Source organism: Gobius niger (genome assembly GCF_951799975.1).
Source record: "Gobius niger genome assembly, chromosome: 7".
NCBI classification, from domain to species: domain Eukaryota; kingdom Metazoa; phylum Chordata; class Actinopteri; order Gobiiformes; family Gobiidae; genus Gobius; species Gobius niger.
The window spans coordinates 39,375,732-39,387,462 of NC_136858.1; the positions used below are offsets into that span (position 1 = coordinate 39,375,732).

Consider the following 11,731-nt stretch of genomic DNA (forward strand, 5'->3'; position numbering starts at 1 on the left):
GTCAATTTTTTGTCACTTTTTATCAAATTAATCACATTTTTTTTTGTCAAATTCTCACTTTTTTGTCCATTTTTCGTCCATTTTTTGTCAAATTTTTGTCAATTTTTTCATCAAATTATTCTCACTTTTTCGTCCAATGTTTCCTAAAAAAAATTCTCACTTTTTACTCACTTTTTCGTCAAATTATTCAATTTTTTTTGTCAAATTTTTGTCACTTTTTTGTTAAATTTTTGTCACTTTTTTGTAATTTTTTACTCACTTTTTCGTCAAATTATTCAATTTTTCTTGTCAAATTCCTATCAATTTTTCGTCCATTTTTTCCAAAATTTTTAGTCAATTTTTTCTCACTTTTTTCGTCAAATTTTTGTCCATTTTTTCATCAAATTATTCTCACTTTTCTGTCATTTTTTCATCCATTTTTTGGTGCTTTTTTTGCTACATTTTTCTTCTTGATTTTGCCTTTTTGAGGTTTGGGTTGAGCCGGACCGGAGTAAATGGGGTTAAGAGATTAAGAATGTTTTTTTGACCTCGACTCTAGACTTTGTACAGTCAGATATGATTGTTTTGAAAGCTGAATGTCGCCTGTTTGTGAACTTGTGCTTTTTGTCAATAAATCTGCTCTGGACACAGTCTGCTTCTCTCGGGGAGTTTCTGTTACTATTAAACATTTTTAGGGATTTATTATGTTTTAATAAAAAGAAAGTTAAACGGCCTGTTGTTATTTGTCCAAAACAAAAAGAGGCTGAGAGGAAAAACACTATAGGCTCACTGTGCTCTGTTATTTTTGGTGGTTGACCCCAGAACAGTATTGCCGGGTGTTTTTCATCCAAATACATGTATGTGATTTTCATTATGATGGTTTATCGGAGTGTCCTGGGTCTCTGGGCTCCAGCTTTGTCTTTGACATCTTTGACGGCCTGGGGGGGTTTTTCCTCCAAAACACACACAGGCACGTGTTTAACCCCTTAACCCCCACCTGAATCGAGCACAGTTTCTCCAGTTTGGCTTTACCCCAATCCAAAAGCCTCTGGAAAAAAGCTGTGAAAATAGCGACAAAACAATGATGGAAATGTGACAAAAAAATGAAAAAAATGTGATAAAAAATGAAAAAAATGTGATAAAAAAATGAAAAAAATGTGAAAAAAAATGAAAAAAAATGTGACAAAAAAATGAAAAAAATGTGGAAAAAAATGAAAAAAAATGTGAAAAAAAAATGAAAAAAATGTGATAAAAAAAATGAAAAAAATGTGATAAAAAAATGAAAAAAATGTGATAAAAAATGTGATAAAAAAATGAAAAAAATGTGATAAAAAAAATGAAAAAAATGTGATACAAAAAATGAAAAAAATGTGGAAAAAAATGAAAAAAAATGTGAAAAAAAATGAAAAAAATGTGATAAAAAAATGAAAAAAATGTGATAAAAAAATGAAAAAAATGTGATAAAAAAAAATGAAAAAAATGTGATAAAAAAATGACAAAAATGTGATAAAAATGAACAAAATGTGATAAAAAAATGAAAAAATGTGATAAAAAAATGAAAAAAATGTGATAAAAAAATGAAAAAAATGTGATAAAAAAAATGAAAAAAATGTGACAAAAAAATGAAAAAATGTGACAAAAAAATGAGAAAATGTGACAAAAAAATGAAAAAATGTAACAAAAAAATGAAAAAAATGTGACAAAAAAATGACGAAAAAGTGACGAAAAATTGAAGAAAAAGTGGCATAAATGTCACAAAAATGTCACAAGAAATTGACCAAAAAATTGACGAAAAAATGACAAAAAAGTTACAAAAATGAGTTGAATACCCAACAAAAAAATGATGGAAAAAGATCTGATGACGTGAGGAAAAAGATCCTCTCGGTTCAGGCGGGAGTTAAGAGGTTAAGTGATTTTCACCCAGTGATAGTGAGAGGGTTAATGTAATCCTGTTCCCTTTCGAGGTTTACATCAGGACGGCCACAGCTTTGCTCCTGTCCCAGAGTTCTGTGTCTCTGGCCTCACAGTCAGTGAGAAACACAGTCATTTTAATCAACTGCTCATTCATACACATTCAAAACATATTTAGTTTCTCTCTGTCCTGCGGCTGCTCGTGCCAAGAACACTGAAAATCTTTGATAATGAGCCGGTCTCTGACATTAGCGGCTAATGAGAAGTGGAGCTCCAGCCATGACGTCGCCTCAAACTAGTCCAAACTAACCCAATCTGACAAACTAACTAACTAACCCAACCTTCAGGACAGTGGAGTTTACAAACAGGTCTTTCAGGCGTTCAGTCCAGTCACGTGACCTTTACCATCCCGGGGAAAAGAAAGAAAATCACTTGAACTTTGACAAACTGCATGTGATCTTCATCTGCAAATGAATCAAACGCTCCGACGCTCCTGGTCATTTACTTCTATACGAAACACAAAGAAGTGAAACGGCTTCAGTGTCTTATTTATTAAAATATTGACATCGGGATAATTAACATCAGCTTCATGTTACAAAATCTGTTAATAACCAAGTAAACTGCACGTACTGTACACGGGCCTCCCTGTGGTGAACTAGAGCCGATTTACTTTATTATTTCACAACATTTACACACATGAGGATATAAAGTGCATTAATGCTGCAAACTGCTTTGTTGTAAGATCCGTTATGAACTTTTTATCATTGTCAGTAACACACGAGACGTAGAAGAACATGTGGGATTATTTTAGGTTCACACGTCACTTAGATTTGGATTAATCCGAGTTTGGGTGTAGGTGCAGGGCGGGCGACAGGGTGACAGGGCGACAGGGCGACAGGGCGACAGGGTGACAGGGCGACAGGGCGACAGGGCGACAGGGTGACAGGGCGACAGGGCGACAGGGCGACAGGGCGACAGGGTGACAGGGTGACAGGGCGACAGGGCGACGTGGCAATAAATACAACGTGTTTAGTAAATAGATGTTTTCCATGATTGATCTCCACGTTGAGGAGCTGAGGCGTCTGTTTCCGACGTCTCCTGAACGTAGGGCTGTGCAATTAATCGAAATTCGATTACGATTTCGATTACAACAGTAAACGATTACAAAATTAGCATAATCGCCAAAAATCGATTAGAATTTTTTTTTCCAATTTTTTCTTTTTTTTCTTCTAATTTTTAATTTTTGGATTTTTGTCTTTTTTTTGATGGATTTTTGTCTTTTTTTGATGAATTTTTGTCACTTTTTTGATGGATTTTTGTCACTTTTTTAATGGATTTTTGTCACTTTTTTAATGGATTTTTGTCCCTTTTTTTAAATGGATTTTTGTCACTTTTTTGCTGGATTTTTGTCCCTTTTTTTAAATGGATTTTTGTCACTTTTTTGATGGATTTTTGTCACTTTTTTGATGGATTTTTGTCACTTTTTTTGATGGATTTTTGTCACTTTTTTTGATGGATTTTTGTCACTTTTTTGATGGATTTTGTCACTTTTTTGATGGATTTTTGTCACTTTTTTGATGGATTTTTGTCACTTTTTTGATGGATTTTTGTCTTTTTTTAATGGATTTTTGTCACTTTTTTGATGGATTTTTGTCACTTTTTTGATGGATTTTTGTCTTTTTTTTGCTGGATTTTTGTCATTTTTTTGTTGGATTTTTGTCACTTTTTTTGCTGGATTTTTGTCACTTTTTTGCTGGATTTTTGTCTTTTTTTTGCTGGATTTTTGTCACTTTTTTTGTTGGATTTTTGTCACTTTTTTGCTGGATTTTTGTCACTTTTTTTGTTGGATTTTTGTCACTTTTTTTGTTGGATTTTTGTCACTTTTTTGATGGATTTTTGTCACTTTTTTGATGGATTTTTGTCTTTTTTTTTATTGATTTTTGTAATTTTTTTGATGGATTTTTGTCACTTTTTTGCTGGATTTTTGTCACTTTTTTGCTGGATTTTTGTCACTTTTTTGATGGATTTTTGTCTTTTTTTTATGGATTTTTGTAATTTTTTGCTGGATTTTTGTCACTTTTTTGCTGGATTTTTGTCACTTTTTTGATGGATTTTTGTCACTTTTTTGATGGATTTTTGTCTTTTTGTTGCTGGATTTTTGTCACTTTTTTGCTGGATTTTTGTCTTTTTTTTGCTGGATTTTTGTCACTTTTTTGCTGGATTTTTGTCACTTTTTTGATGGATTTTTGTCTTTTTTTTAATGGATTTTTGTAATTTTTTTGATGGATTTTTGTCTTTTTTGATGGATTTTTGTCACTTTTTGATGGATTTTTGTCATTTTTTTGCTGGATTTTTGTCACTTTTTTGCTGGATTTTTGTCACTTTTTTGCTGGATTTTTTAAAGGCAACAAATAATCGTTTGAATAATCGTGATTTCAATTATGACAAAAATAATCGTGATTATTATTTTTTCAATAATCGAGCAGCCCTACCTGAACGCATCGAAACGAGGCCCCGGGAAAACCCAGGACACAGCGGAGGGACCATGTCTCTGAGCTGGGCTTTACCCAAATCTAAACACTTTTTGACTGCAGAGCAACTGTGTAATGCCCCATTTGAAAGCTGTGTATTTTTGTCACTTTTTTTGCAGATTTTGTTGCTATTTTGTGACTTTTTTTGTCTCGTTTTCAGAATTTTTTTGTTTTTTTGATGTTTTTTTATTCTTTGACATTTCATTGAAGCCAAACTGGAGAAAATGTGCTCGGTTCAGGTGGGAGTTCAGATATTCAAGCACAAACACCTGCTTTTTCTCTGCCCACTCTTCCCATTGGCTCGGCCGGTCTGCTCTGACTGAATGACAGAAGATTCAACCAATCACAGTCAAGTATGAACTCTCAGAAGAAAACCCACGTAGCTTCAGTCACGTCTTTAAGCAACAAGGCGACTGCTTTACATGCACAGGGAGAAGTTGTTTTGTTTTTTGCCACATCACCCACACTCCCCTTTGGTCCAGGACTTGGTTTGAGCTGGTTTAGTCCTGTATTGGTCCTCAGTTGGTCCACCAGGTGCTTCACACAGCCTCTAAAAAACTGCATCATCTACTTATTTCCCCTCTCACAAACTCCAGATCCCGACAGATCCAAGCCCCTGCTCTCAAACCACACCCTCCACAAAGGCACCATCAGTCCATCACTTTCAATAAATACAGTAAAATGTAGAGCCTGTTTCTCCAGTGTCAGCGCTGAATCCTGATGACGATGTAGTACAGTATGAAGAACACGAGCACCAGTCCTACAGCGATGTAGCAGAGGAGGCGGCGATTGTCCCGGCTCGAGCGGACCATGGTGGAGAAGCGCTTCACGCTCCCGGTCAGCAGACCAGTGGCGCTCATGAAGTTCGAGTCCTGGAAAGACAGAAACATGTAGCCTAAGACAGAGCGACTGCAGAGCCGGGGGAGGATGTTTTAGTTAGGGGGCGCTGAGGGACAGAATTTACCCCCAAAATACTGTTTCTGTGCATAAATCCTGTTTATTAACCTCTTAACTCCCGCCTGAACCGAGAGCATTTTCTCCAGTTCAGCTTTACCCAAATCCTGTAGGCCAGTGTAACGCCTCATTTGAAAGACCTACAAAACTAAATGGATCTTTTTCCTCACGGCAGATTTTTTTTCAGCACTTTTTTTGTCGGGCAGTCGTCTCATTTCTGTCAAATTTTCGGGACTTTTTTGTCACTTTTTCGTCAAATTATTTGCATTTTTCTGTCAAATTCTTATCACTTTTTCGTACTTTTTTCCCCCGCAAGTTTTCATCAAATTTTTCATCAAATTTTTCTCACTTTTTCATCAAATTTTTCGTCAAATTTTTCTCACTTTTTCATCAAATTTTTCTCACTTTTTTGTACATTTTTTGTCACTTTTTCGTCAAATTATTTGCGTTTTTTTGTCAAGTTCTTATCACTTTTTTGGCCATTTCTTCTCAATTTTGCGTCAAATTTTTCTCACACATTTTTTGTAAATTTTTTGTCACTTTTATGTCAATTTTTTTTTATAATTCAGACATGATTTCCTGCAATCTGGTGCGTTATAGATCATCAATAATTATTTTAGCTGGTCTATTTACTGCTGTTAATGAATTATATTTCTGGGCCCCTTTCAAATTGGGGCCTCTCAGCAAATGCCCAGAGCCCCCTTCATCGTTACAGCCCTGCCTAAAGGTACAATGACACAAAGCATTGTGCAGCTCAGAAACACATTTAAAACATCCCCCGCTCTGAAGTCAGTGATACGTTTAACTCGTATTTCCAGTTATTATAATGTATTCATTTTATATTTGTCCATTAGAAATATATATTTAAACTTGGCATCACTTTTAAAAACATTTATGTTAGGCATTGTTTGGCTTATATTTCAGTGTTTTTAGTTATCTCTGTTTCTCTGCGTCAGTCATAATTATTACCAACAAAAAGAAAGTAGCAAAAGCTTTAGAAAATCAGAAAATTTGATCCCTGTATTTTACCGTATGTTAAAGGATGCTTGATGATAAAATTTCTCAATTTTTCTTCAAATTTTTGTCATTTTTTGTACATTTTTTGTCACTTTTACCTCAAATTATTTGCATTTTTTTGTCAAATTCTTATCACTTTTTCGTTCTTTTTTTTCTCAATTTTTCGTCACTTTTTGGTCAATGTTTTCTCACTTTTGTCACATTTCCATCCTTGTTTTCGTCTCAGTTTTGTTGCTATTTTCACACCTTTTTTCCAGAAGCTTTTGGATTGGGGTAAAGCCAAACTGGAGAAACTGTGCTCGGTTCAGGTGGGAGTTAAGGGGTTGATATTGCCTGCAGTTCATAAACTCTCCACCTCGAGCGACTGTGATCTTTGACGGGGTTTCAGCAAAAGAACGTCTTACCATGCCGTCCAAATATTCATTCTGATCCTCTGCGTCCTGATCGATGTCATACGCCAACTGCGAGACACAGACACGGTAGGTTAGAAGAAAAATACTCTATGTTTAAGACAGAACAAGGACTCACCGATTTCAATCTGGACACTTTAGCAGCCAGGTTTTCAGCCATGCGTTTGTTCTCCGCATCCAGCATGTCCTCCACGGAGCTGTGACCTGACGCAGAAACAAAGTCAGCTTACAAAGTTGTGTCATTAAAGTAAAGTTTCTTTGAAGTAAAGTAGACATAATGCAGTTTCACCTTCTGTAGGAGCTCACGATGTAATAACTGCTGATGATAGGGCTGTGCAATTAATCGAAATTCGATTACGATTTCGATTACAACAGTAAACGATTACAAAATTAGCATAATCGCAAAAAATCGATTATAATTTATTTTTTTCAAAAAAAAAATTATTTTATTTTTTTCAATTTTTTAATTTGGGGATTTTTGTCACTTTTTTGCAGGATTTTTGTCACTTTTTTGCAGGATTTTTGTCTTTTTTTGATGGATTTTTGTCATTTTTTTGATGGATTTTTGTCACTTTTTTGCTGGATTTTTGTCATTTTTTTGATGGATTTTTGTCACTTTTTTTGATGGATTTTTGTCTTTTTTTGATGGATTTTTGTCACTTTTTTGCTGGATTTTTGTCATTTTTTTGATGGATTTTTGTCTTTTTTTTGATGGATTTTTGTCATTTTTTTTGATGGATTTTTGTCACTTTTTTGATGGATTTTTGTCATTTTTTTGATGGATTTTTGTCATTTTTTTTGATGGATTTTTGTCACTTTTTTGATGGATTTTTGTCACTTTTTTGATGGATTTTTTTAAAGGCAACAAATAATCGTTTGAATAATCGTGATTTCAATTATGACAAAAATAATCGTGATTATTATTTTTTCAATAATCGAGCAGCCCTAACTGATGATGTAATACATTTGGCCAGTTTCAAAATGTAATAAGTCGATAACGTTTGTTACAATTTTCATCTCCTCAGGCCAATAATGTAATAATTATTACCGGTATATTGTTACTGTTATTGTTCGAGACTAGCCAAATTTATTATTGGCCGTTATTACAGTTTCAGTTCCTACACCGTCTTTTATTAATCTGAAATAATTCCAAGTAACCCATTTTTGTAATTTTTATCATTTTTTAGTCATTTTTTTGTCATTTATTTGTCATTTTTTTGTCATTTTTTTGTCATTTTTTTGTCATTTTTTTGTCATTTTTTTTGTCATTTTTTGTTATTTTTTGTCATTTTTTGTCATTTTTTAGTCATTTTTTTGTCATTTTTTGTCCATTTTTTAGTCATTTTTTGTCCATTTTTTTGTCATTTTTTGTCCATTTTTTTGGTCATTTTTTGTTAATTTTTAGTCATTTTTTAGTCATTTTTTAGTCATTTATTAGTCATTTATTTGTCATTTTTTTTGGTCATTTTTTGTCCTTTTTTGTCAAAAAGTGACAAAAATTGGTTGAATTTTTTTCACTTTTTGGTTGAATTTTTGTCATTTTTTGGTTGAATTTTTGTCACTTTTTGGTTGATTTTTTGTAAATTTTTGGTTGAATTTTTGACAATTTTTGGTTGAATTTTTGTCACTTTTTGGCTGAATTTTTGTCACTTTTTGGTTGAATTTTTGTCACTTTTTGGTTGAATTTCTGTCACTTTTTAGGCTTTACTGAACAGACTCAATCAAACAGCGCATGTTACGTCACTACGTCAGGTACGTGACCAAAGATCATTACAATGAACAAGATGATACCGTGTCATTGAACACACCACACTCAGCTGTGCTTTTAAAAACATTCACATTATAAATATGGTGTAGAAGTCTATTAATTAATTTCAACTGTGTCAAGGCCCAAATGTAAGACACAACACAGTCCACCTCGTCTTCGTTGGTCAGAAGATGTTACAATAACTTGTCACACACATACTGTTGTACTATATATACTATACAAGGTTAGGAACATGGTTTGGCACAATAATCTCAGAAGACCTTGACATAAACTAGTTGGCTTTACATTAATAGCAAGAACAACCATTGATATTCTCAAGTCCTGAAGTCAGTTCGTCCCATCTGCCGTGTTCTGTGGCTTAATAATGTGCTTTAATTTAAATCCAGAGAACAGACAGTCTGACATGAACCACCGCGTCCTCTGCTCTTCACAAACCCGCACAGACTTTCACTAAACCCGGTGAATGTGAGCTGTGATCAAAGTGAAGACGTGTCACACAGAAACTTACCTCTGTTCCAGTCCGCCATGTTGACGCACAGTGACGCGCAGATCCTGCTCACGTGACCTGTGTTTGCGGAAGCGAGAGCGCGTAGGTCGGTTCTTTCTTTTTTAAATGTGGCCCTGTGCTGCCACCTGCTGGACTGGACAGTTAAAGCAGCGTCAATGCTTCGAAATGTTTGGAATTCACACCAGTGTTAATTTTGACATATTTTATAGCTTATAAAAAGATAAGTAATAATGATAACAACTACAATAATAATAATAATAATAATAATAATAATAATAATAATAATAATAATAATAATAATAATAATAATAATAATAACAACAACAACGATATTACTGTCATTATTATTGTTAACAATCTCAGGTGATGACTTGTCAGTGAGAAGCCTTGACTAAATACTATGTATTTGGATTAGCCCCACTGCCTACCACCTTTTTATTTATTTATTTATTTTATTTACTTATTATTTTTTTTCTTTCATCTTTCTCTCATCTACATTTTTTCAATATTTTTATTATTATTATTATTATTTATTCACCTTTTTTTTCTTTTTTTTCCTTTTTCCTCTTCTTTCTTTTTATTTATTTTTATTTTTTATTATACTGCCGTGATTTATGTGCCATGTATTCAATAAAAAAAAATACAAATTATATAAAAAAAAAATTGACATATTTTAGTTTAGTTTTAGTCTTTAGTCTTAGTCTAGTTTTAGTCGACCAATATTTATAATATTGATTCTAATCATGTTTAATGTTGTTCCTCTGCTTCATGTTTCTGCTCCACATGAACAAAGCTCAGAGCTGATCCTTTAAACATGATCTGAGGCTCTTTCAGACGCTCAATACAAGTTTGGATGATTTTAGTCTCTCCTTTTCATCTTTATTTAGTCTGATTTTAGTCGACTCAAATATCTGGACATTTTAGTCACAGTTTTAGTCTCATGAGAAACTTTTCATTTAGTTTTAGTCCAATTTTAGTCACAAAAATATCACTTTGACTAAAATTAAGACTAAATATTTTAGTCGACGACATTAACACTGCTCTGAACAAAAAGCGACACAAAAAAGTGACAAAAACACAATTAAAAAGTGATGGAAAAGCAACAAAAAAGTCAGTTTTGTCGGTCTTTCAAATGAGGCGTTTCTCTGGCCTACAGGCGGTGAGCTCCAGTCGAGAAGCTTGTAGATTTGGGTAAAGCTGAACTGGGGAAAATCTGCTCTTTTCAGGTAAGAAATGTCAGGTGCAAATGCCCTTTTCCTCAACAAATGATAGTTTATCAGTATCAACATTCATGAAATACTCACATACGCTTTGTATATGATGGAATTTAACAATGTTTATGTCTATAGCCTTTTACAACAACACATTAGACCAAAGTGCTTCACATGAAAAAAAACATATTAGAACAAAAACAAACTACAATGGTTTATATTTTATGTTGTATGAATTAATATCAGCCATATTTAATTCACGATCTTCTCTATTCTCATAAATGTGTTATTGTTTCACTTTCCGACACTATAAAACGGTACAAAATAGGGCTGTGCAATTAATCGAAATTCGATTACGATTTCGATTACAACAGTAAACGATTACAAAATTAGCATAATCGCAAAAAATCGATTATAATATATATTTTATATTTTTTCCTTTTTTTTTTTTCTTTTTTTTTCTAGTTTTTAATTTTTGGATTTTTTTGTCACTTTTTTGATGGATTTTTGTCTTTTTTTGATGGATTTTTGTAATTTTTTTGATGGATTTTTGTCACTTTTTGATGGATTTTTGTAATTTTTTTTAAGGATTTTTGTCTTGTCGTGAGTTGTATGGTCCCCGTGTCTTTTATTTATTTTATCTTGTTGATTTTATTTTTTTATTCAATGTTTTTAATTATTTTATTGTTTTATCTATTGTTTTGTTTATGCAGGTTTTAGGTATTTTTATTTATTTATTTTGTGGTAGAGCTAATAAGTATTGTATCTGTTTTTAAGATCTCATGTGCAGCACTTTGGAAACATTTTGTTGGTTAAATGTGCGATACAAATAAAGTGGATTGGATTGGATTTTTTTTATGGATTTTTGTCTTTTTTTTGATGGATTTTTGTCTTTTTTTTGATGGATTTTTGTCTTTTTTTTGATGGATTTTTGTCTTTTTTTTGATGGATTTTTGTCATTTTTTTGATGGATTTTTGTCTTTTTTTTGCTGGATTTTTGTCTTTTTTTTTGATGGATTTTTGTCATTTTTTTGATGGATTTTTGTCATTTTTTTGATGGATTTTTGTCATTTTTTTTAATGGATTTTTGTCATTTTTTGATGGATTTTCGTCTTTTTTTGGATGGATTTTTGTCTTTTTGATGGATTTTTGTCATTTTTTTTGATGGATTTTTGTATTTTTTTTGAGGGATTTTTGTCTTTTTTTTATGGATTTTTGTCTTTTTTTATATGGATTTTTGTCATTTTTTTGATGGATTTTTGTCATTTTTTTGATTGATTTTTGTCACTTTTTTGATGGATTTTTGTCTTTTTTTTGATGGATTTTTGTCTTTTTTGGATGGATATTTGTAATTTTTTTTGCTGGATTTTTGTCTTTTTTTGCTGGATTTTTGTCACTTTTTTTGATGGATTTTTTTTAAAGGCAACAAATAATCGTTTGAA

The 11,731-nt window shown here is 32.4% G+C and overlaps 2 protein-coding genes across 2 annotated transcripts in view; both read right to left on the reverse strand.

Annotated features, from left to right (window-relative positions):
* Positions 1-2,026, reverse strand: part of deaf1 (DEAF1 transcription factor) — a gene marked incomplete at its 5' end in the record, with an annotated part of 59,135 nt that extends 57,109 nt beyond the window's left edge. Inside the window, one exon of the mRNA XM_079560016.1 lies at positions 1,950-2,026. Within this exon, the coding sequence (XP_079416142.1) occupies positions 1,950-2,026 (77 nt within the window). The remainder of the gene's footprint in view (positions 1-1,949) is intronic.
* Positions 2,027-5,125: 3,099 nt separating this feature from the next.
* On the reverse strand, positions 5,126-9,098 carry bet1l (Bet1 golgi vesicular membrane trafficking protein-like; the record flags this gene model as incomplete). The annotated part of the gene is made up of 4 exons (XM_079560629.1): positions 9,079-9,098; positions 6,921-7,006; positions 6,797-6,853; positions 5,126-5,293 (listed from the first exon to the last, which is right to left on the reverse strand). The coding sequence occupies exons 1-4, from the start codon at positions 9,095-9,097 to the stop codon at positions 5,126-5,128; spliced, it is 330 nt and encodes a 109-aa protein (XP_079416755.1). The 5' UTR covers position 9,098.
* Between the last annotated feature and the right edge of the window lie 2,633 nt (positions 9,099-11,731).